At 38.4% G+C, this 8,574-nt stretch overlaps 1 protein-coding gene across 2 annotated transcripts; it reads left to right on the forward strand.

Annotated features, from left to right (window-relative positions):
* The first annotated feature begins 4,326 nt into the window (after positions 1 to 4,326).
* On the forward strand, positions 4,327 to 5,578 carry LOC116655222. Of its 2 annotated transcripts, none has more exons than XM_032452768.2 (3): positions 4,327 to 4,372; positions 5,032 to 5,164; positions 5,219 to 5,578. In XM_032452768.2, the coding sequence occupies exons 2-3, from the start codon at positions 5,099 to 5,101 to the stop codon at positions 5,489 to 5,491; spliced, it is 339 nt and encodes a 112-aa protein (XP_032308659.1). In that variant the 5' UTR covers positions 4,327 to 4,372; positions 5,032 to 5,098; the 3' UTR covers positions 5,492 to 5,578. The 2 variants fall into 2 exon arrangements, with proteins under 2 accessions (XP_032308659.1, XP_032308660.1); XM_032452769.2 differs by having other exon boundaries at positions 4,356 to 4,372; positions 5,038 to 5,164.
* Positions 5,579 to 8,574: the final 2,996 nt, after the last annotated feature.

Consider the following 8,574-nt stretch of genomic DNA (forward strand, 5'->3'; position numbering starts at 1 on the left):
CTTCAATAACAATTGAAGCTGGTGACGAACCAGAATCAAACGAAGATATTGACCAACAAGAAATAGAAGAAAGCGATATTAAACAACCTTACGGTTCCGGCAGTCCTTATTCAATCTGAAATATCAGACCAAGACTTGACCGACTCTGAATTTAACGACAGCATTGTAGAATTAAAACCAACCACAATGGCTGACGAGAGCATTGCCCAAAGGGCATACATTAAAGAAATATCGAATGTCAATCCTGAATTTAACGGGCAAAGGATACACCTTCAAGAATTTATAACAGCTTTGAAGTTAGTTAACCTAACGAAAGGCTATATAATTAAATCCAAAATAATTGGATCAACTTTATACAGAATCCAAATGAAAGAACTATAGAAGCAATAATCAGAAAACTACAAGACACTATAGTCGGAGAAACATCTGACATAATTAAAGCCAAAATGGCGAAAACAATCCAAAAAGGCAAAAACCGCGGAAAAATTCACGACAGAAATAGATAACCTAAGAAGGAAGACCTATCGGCCGAACACGCTGACAAATTCAGTACCAAGGAGGCCATCACCACAATGGTTGTGAGCATGGCCGCCTCAAAACAATATTGGAAACAGGCACTTTCGTAACTATGAATGAAGCCGTCACAAAGTACATACAATGCAGTACTGAAATGACAGATAATGCCAATTCAATATTATACACCCCAACGAGGAAATAATTATCGCGGTAATAATTTCAGAAACAATTATCGCGGTAGAGGTAATAATCGAGGTAATTATAATAATACCAGATATTACCAAAATAACGGTTATAATCAAAACACTAGCTACTACAGAAATAACGGTAATCAGAATAACAGTTATTACAAGAACAACAACCGCGGCGGAAATAACCGTGGTGGAACCAACCGCGGCGGAAATAGCCGTGGGGGAAACAACAATAATAACGGTAATAATAATAATAATAACCAAAATAACAATATTAGGATAGCCCAAACGAATTCGAAAAACTCCCAAACACCTTTAGATACACGTCAGTAAAAAACAACAAAATTCACACTATAAATCTCAGTCAAAGTATATTCGTTAGTTTCATAAACGCAGCAACAGGAAAAGAATTAGTTTTTCTACTAGATACAGGTGCATAAATATCCATATTAAAGGAACATTCTGATAATTTCCAAAACATTCAAGATAATCATATCATAAACATACAGGGTATAAGCCAAGAGGTTACCAAATCAATAGGCATAACTTCTATCGAAATTCAGACTTCTAAGTAATCATCCCACATGATTTTCATATAGTAAATGTGCAATTCGCTATTCCTTGTGATGGGATACTGGGAATAGATTTTATCAAAGGTACAATTGTCAATTAGACTTCAAGCCTTCTGAAGACTGGCCTGTAATTAGACCAAATAATCTCAAATATCCAATTTATGTTCCGTTAACATACAGTTCTGGCAACAACTCCCTAATTCTGCCAGCAAGATCCCAAGTCATCCGAAAAATTAAGTTAAATTCCGAAAAAAAAGTGTATTAAATTCCAAATCAAGAGATTCATAAAGGTATCTATATAGCAAATACCATAGCAACAGTCCAGAATGCATATGTAAGACTACTAAATACCACAAATATAGATCAGGTAGTTAATATTAAAAATATTTGTATTCGGATGTATTAGAAATGTATATTAGATGTATTCGGACTAGAAACTGAAGCGATCACTACAAATAACTTCTATAAACAAAGACTGAGATTAAGTGATATTGAACCCGTGTACACAAACAATTACAGAAATCCTCATAGTCAACAAGACGAAATTCAAAGACAAGTCCAAAAACTCATTAATGATAAAATAGTAGAACCCTCTGTATCACCTTATAATAGCCCACTTTTGCTAGTACCAAAAAAGTTACTCGCAAATTCAAAAAATAAAAAATGGCGATTAGTAATTGATTATCGTCAAATTAATAAAAAACTCTTATCTGATAAATTCCTAGAATCGATGACATTTTAGATCAACTAGTCCGGTTTTCACTAAATTGAACTCGAAAAAAATTCACGCCATATAACATCCTTTTCAACAAACAATGGTTCATATCGTTTCACGCGATTACCATTCGGTTTAAAAATAGCGCTAAACTCCTTTCAGAGAATGATGACTATAGCCTTTTCTGGATTGGAACCTTCGCAAGCATTTCTTTACATGGATGACTTAATAGTCAAAGGTTGCTCCGAAAACCACATGCTCAAGAACCTAACTGATGTTTTCGAGAAATGTAGGAAACACAACCTAAAGTTACATCCCGAAAAATGTTCATTTTTCATGCATGAAGTCACCTTCCTAGGACATAAATGCACAAATAAGGAATCTTGCCTGACGACAAAAAATACGACGTCATTCAAAATTACCCAGTCCCACATGATGTGGACAGCGCTAGAAGATTCGTTGCATTTTGCAATTATTACAGACATTTCATAAAGAATTTTACAGAATACTCCCGTCACATAACAAGATTATGTAGGAAAAATGTAAAATTCGAATGGACAAACAGAATGTCAAAACGCTTTCGAACATCTAAAATCAGCATTAATAAACCCAACTCTGTTGCAAGACCCAGATTTTAGCAAAGAATTTTGCATAATTACAGATGCTAGCAAATACGCTTGTGGAGCAGTACTAATTTAAAATAAAAACGGATTACAGCTTCCAGTTGCATACGCATCAAGATCCTTTACGAAAGGTGAAAGCAACAAGAGCACTGCAGAACAAGAATTAGCAGCTATTCATTGGGCAATAACATACTTCAGACCATATATTTATGGTAGACACTTCACTGTCAAAACAGACCACAGAGCACTTACCTATTTATTTTCAATGATAAATCCCAGTTCCAAACTAACACGCATGAGACTTGAATTAGAGGAATATAATTTTACAGTAGAGTATCTAAAGGGTAAAGATAATTATGTAGCCGATGCGCTATATAGAATAACAATCACCGACTTGAAAAACATACATTTAAACATTAAAATTCTGAAAGTCACTACCAGAAACCAAAGTAGACAAAAATCCTGCGCAGGAAAAGAAAAAATAGAATTGCATAAGCAAGCCATAGAAAAAGCTTCAAAGACCAACGTATATGAAGTCATTAATAATGATGAAGTACGTAAAGTAGTGACCTTGCATGTAAATAACAATATGTGTTTATTTAAGCACGGAAAGAAAATTACAGCAAGATATGATGTTAGCGATTTGTATACTAATGGAACCCATGACTTAGGTCAAATCTTTCAAAAGGCTTGAAAAGCAAGCCGGTATGCACAAAATCAGCCAACTTAAAGTGGCACCGTGGGAAAATATCTTTGAACATGTTTCAATTGATAATTTTAAAAATATGGGCAATTATATATTGAAATCATTAAGAGATTATATCTATTGTGTGCAATTGCTGATCTTGCTGCTACTGTATGCACTGTTATATTATCAGATTTTTGCTATGTAGGATCTATGCTTTTCCCATTGATGCCATTTCCAAAGCGTTTTGAGGGCCTCTATGTATGCAGCTTTAGTCTTTGTAGGAAGGGGCATATCCACATTCAAGAACATCGTCAATCAATGTCATTAGAACATTATTTTTTTTATCTACTTGTTAAGTTTTTGGTAGTCTCATATTTTGAACCCATCATATTTTTGATCATTCTTTAGGTGGTATTAGTTTGATTTTATCGCACCCAATGAATTTGTGTTCTTTTTATGTGCGGTGTGTCGGAAAAACACCCGCATCTAGTGTTCAAGAGTGGGACTTGATGTTCAGATCAAGAATGTTTACACATTGATTTCGGCATGCATCGTAACTACAGGCTCAGACACTGTCCATCGCAAGTCGCTGCTTATCTCACCAATGTCTAACTCTTCAAGCTCCCCGTGGATGTCTTAAAATCCTCGTACATGGCGACCAACTGGCCGTGACGCACATGGAGCATACCATCCTCCACCTTTGACATTGGCTGCAGGGCGCCTTGGATCCTCTTCAAATCCTGGAGGATACCCTTTGCCTTGCATAATAAAATCGCACTTTGAGATGGAGTGGGTTCTCCTGTGACGGCGCCGCTGGAGTTCATCGCCACTATAACTGAAATACGCTCAATTTAGGTAAAAAAACACGCACAAATTAATTTGGCGCCAAAATTATAGTTATTGTTTATTTTATTATATTTAATTATATTTGAGCGCAGCGAACACGATTTATCCCACGTACACTGAGTCGTGTATATATATATGAAAGCTTGTGTGAGTCGAATGCACTTGCAAGTGCAACGTATGTATGTATGTATGTATGTCTGTTGGCGGACCGGATAACAATTGTATGTATTGTATTTATTTATATTATTAAATGATTTATGTATAAATACAACATAATTGTTTCACTGATGCACTGTATGCCGTCTATGTTCAAAAATCCACATTATTAAATGATTTATGTATAAATACAAAATAATTGTTTAACTGATGCACTGTATGCCGTCTATGTTCAAAAATGCACATATGTACATATGTTAATACACCGCGCAAAAACTGAAACGGGTATGTTCGCACTCTTTAATGATCGTGGAATTTTAATTTTATTAATTAGATCGGGGTCACCAATATTTGGTCATTGATCCTTTCAATGACTTTTTCCCTTTTTTCCAAAATAACAAAAAAGGGAATTATTTTTTTCACAACGTTTTAAAATGTTTATTTATTTGCATATGAAATGGATTCCGATTTAGAATGCGTATGCACTGAGCTAGAGAGTACAAGTGGGCCCGCCTTTTAGCATACGGGCGAAAGCTCGTTAACTTAATGACAACAATAAAATAAAGCCGAGCGGCCGAGAAGAGTCGACTTGCGACTAACAACAGCGATGAGAAAATGATTATATGATAAACTATAATTATTACATCTATATATATATGTTAAATATATATTGATTCAATTTATGCCGTGGCTGCTGCCTGACCCGACAATGTCTATTATTCAGTTTCAGGCGTAGCAATAATGTTCATAGGCAAATACCCACAGACGCTCTGCGATCTTATGAGCGCAAAATGTGCAAACCCCTCTTCACCTGCAAAATAGCCCTAAGAATCGAATGGGGCATATCCCCCTATATTGTAAGTTAGATCTACACTGCCATAGTCAGACCCATACTAATGTATTTAGTGCAGGTATGGTGGCCAGACCTCGAAAAGAAGAACTTCCTTAAGAAGGTGGAAAAAATCCTGCGAGCAGCAGCAATATGTATATGCGCTGTACTACGATCTACCCCAAACGAAGCCCTAAATGCCATACTCAGCATACCAAATCCAGGTCTAGCTGGAATAGAACTAGCGAAAGAAGCGGCAATCAGGCTAAGGAAAACGCAGCAATGGAGCACCCTTAATAAGGGCCAATCTACCATTCTACTAAATGACCCACTCCTTTATGGTAATACAGACTAATGCACTCTCAGGGAGTATTCACAAACTCCTTTATATAGGTAAGGGATATCCATAACCTTTATGCTCCCCTGAACCAAAGTCCAGAACAAACATTGAAACCTATCTACAACTGTTTCTTTGTTTTTTTTTTTTTTTTAAACTTTGCTTTTATTTATTGGATCTTCTCTTAATTTTGAGACTAACAATAAGTTTTCAAATCTTAACATTAACATTTAACTAACAGTAGACTAAGACTGCATTCTGGTTGCACGTTCCGCAAGACGGTCGCTGGGTGGGTAGGTCATTGCGACGAAGTCGTGATTGGTTGCTCAACCTTGTTAGACCTCTCGCCAGGTGGTTAGGGTGCGACAATAGCTTGCTGAGGTACTTTTCCTTCTGTTCTGCGATCACATCTTTGACTGGAAGAATGTTTAAGTCGCGATGTATGTTTTCGTTGCGAACGTACCACGGTGCCCCGGTGATTGTTCTCAAGATCTTCGACTGAGCTCGCTGGACTATGTCAATATTGCTATTGCTGGCATTCCCCCATAACTGGGAGCCGTACGTCCATATGGGTTTAAGTACCGAGTTATACAGCAGGACTTTATATTCAAGGCAAAGGGGAGACCGAGCGTTGATAAGCCAATGAAGGCTGCTGGCTTTTAGCTTTAGGTGGGTTCTTTTAGCTTCTATGTGCCTACGCCAAGTGAGTCTTCTATCGAGGTGTACTCCTAGATATGTTACCTCGTTTGCTTGCGGGAGTAGGGTGTTGTTTAGCGTAAGGGGCGGGCAGTTTTGCCTATTCAAGGTGAACGTAACGTGCTTGCATTTTTGTTCGTTTACTTTAATTCGCCAGTCTGATAGCCATTTTTCAACATCCACCAGATGAAGAGCTAGCTGCGCAGTTGCTTGCATCGGGCATTTTGAGCGGCTAAGAATAGCTGTATCATCTGCAAACGTAGATGTTGTTAGTCGTGTACTTGTCGGGATGTCTGCTGTGTAGAGAACATATAATGTTGGTCCGAGTACACTTCCTTGAGGAACCCCAGCTCCAACAGTGAATTCGTCAGATATATCAGTGTTGCACCTCACAGCAAATTTTCTGTCGTAAAGGTAAGACTCTAAAAGCTTGTGGGTATTACAAGGGAGCATTGTCTTGATCTTGTACATTAGACCTTCTAGCCAGACTCTATCAAATGCTTGAGAGACATCTAGAAATATTGCGGTACAGTACTCGCGTTTTTCGAATGCATTCCGAATTTCTGCTGTTATCCGGTTGACCTGCTCAATTGTTCCGTGCTTTTCACGAAACCCAAACTGATGTGACGGGATTCGTTCCTGGATCCTTAGGTATGTGTTTATACGAGTCAGAATACATTTCTCAAAGAGTTTAGATAAGCATGAAAGAAGGCTTATAGGTCTATACGACGTGGGAATTGTGTGGTCTTTTCCCGGCTTTGCTATCATTATTATAATTGACTTTTTCCATCTCGTTGGAAAGTGGCTAAGTTTTGCGATGGCATTGAAGAGCTGGGTGATAGTGCAGACGGCGCAATATGGAAGCTCAATGATCATTTTGGGAGTTATGAGGTCGCAGCCTGGTGATTTTTTTCGGATTTAGTTGGTTTTTGATGATATTGGCGATTTCGTTTGGGCGAAACTCGATTGGTTCATATTGAAGCTGAGGCTCATATGGTAAAGTCGGCAAAGTAAAGGCACTAGTGGCCGGATTTGGTTGGAAGATATTTTTAAGGTGATTGGCAAACGTGCTGGCTCTGTCTGCATCGCTGCGCGCCCAGCCGCCTGTGGGATTCCTAATAGGCATCACGGTTTCTTTCGGTGAGCTTAGAGTTGGGTGAGCTTTCCATAGTGAGTGTTTTGTACTAGAAGTTGACAATTGCTCTATATAGCGGCGGTGGACATAAGCTTCTTCTTGCTGTAGGGCTTTAGTAAGTTGACGTGAGGCATGTCTAAAGCTTTGCTTAGCAGATGGCGATCTGTGGAATTGCCACTCGCGACGTAAACGCCGCTTTCGAGGACGAGCTGTTCGATTTTTAAATTTGTCTTTTTATTGCTTTGTGTATATATAGTTTGCGATGTTGAGGCTCGAGCTGCAGAGACGAGTACAGACTCAAGTGAATTAACAAAGCTGTCTACGTTGGCTTCATCGTGGAGATGAGGACTTAGCTCAATGTGTGAGCTGATATATTTTCTGTACTTAACCCAATTGGTTTTCTGTGAGGTCAATTTTAATGGTTGTTCCAATGCTCCTGGATGTCGCAGTAGAATAAACAGGACAGGCGAGTGATCAGATGAAAGATCCGATAGGCAATTGGCGCTTATCAGATTTTTAGGGATGTTTTTGGTAATCGCAAAGTCTATTAAATCTGGTAGTTTCCTTGGGTCTGCCGGCCAGTATGTTGGTGTGCCAGAAGAAACATAGTCGAGCTTGTTCTTGGCTTTGATAATTGCATTATAGAGCTGCTTCCCTTTTGGAGTCACGAGACGGGATCCCCAGTGTGTGTGCTTGGCATTGTAGTCTCCTGCTGCTATGAAGTGGTATCCAACTGTGTTGAAAAACTGCATAAACTCATCTTCAGCTATATTGAAGCGAGGGGGCAGTATACGGCGGCTAGTGTAAGTTGGTTGCCAGTATTTAGTTGTATATTTATAGATGTGGCCTGTAGGTAGTTTTTAGCAAATTTGTTTTGATAATGGTGCTTTATGCGGCTTCTGATTAGATTCCAGTCCCACCATGTGCTTTACCATCTGGATGATTTGTTCCGTAGAATGAATATCCTCGTAGTTGAAAATTGTATTTGTTTGTAAGGTGTGTTTCCGAAAGCAGCATTACATCGATATGATTGTCGAGTAGGAATTGAGCTAACTCAAGCTTATGTTGCGAAACGCCGTTAGCGTTCCACGTAGATATCCGTAGGGAAGCCATTATTTGGATTGTTGTGAAACCAGCATTTGAATCAATAGATTTTGGTTTCGCATTAAATCTTGCATAGTTGTGCGCATAAACGACATAAATTCCGTCAGGCTTTGTTGTAGGCTGCATATCATAGCTTCAAAGTTGCTTTGGCTGCTCTGTTGGTTGA

Source organism: Drosophila ananassae, chromosome 3R, assembly GCF_017639315.1.
Source record: "Drosophila ananassae strain 14024-0371.13 chromosome 3R, ASM1763931v2, whole genome shotgun sequence".
Classification (NCBI taxonomy): domain Eukaryota; kingdom Metazoa; phylum Arthropoda; class Insecta; order Diptera; family Drosophilidae; genus Drosophila; species Drosophila ananassae.

Excerpts from the sequence above, each read along its gene's own strand:
- LOC116655222 (XM_032452768.2), top strand. The coding sequence starts at position 5,099 with ATGTGCAAACCCCTCTTCACCTGCAAAATAGCCCTAAGAATCGAATGG. Across the intron at positions 5,165-5,218 it reads GGGGCATATCCCCCTATATT|GTATGGTGGCCAGACCTCGA; the intron begins GTAAGTTAGATC and ends TATTTAGTGCAG.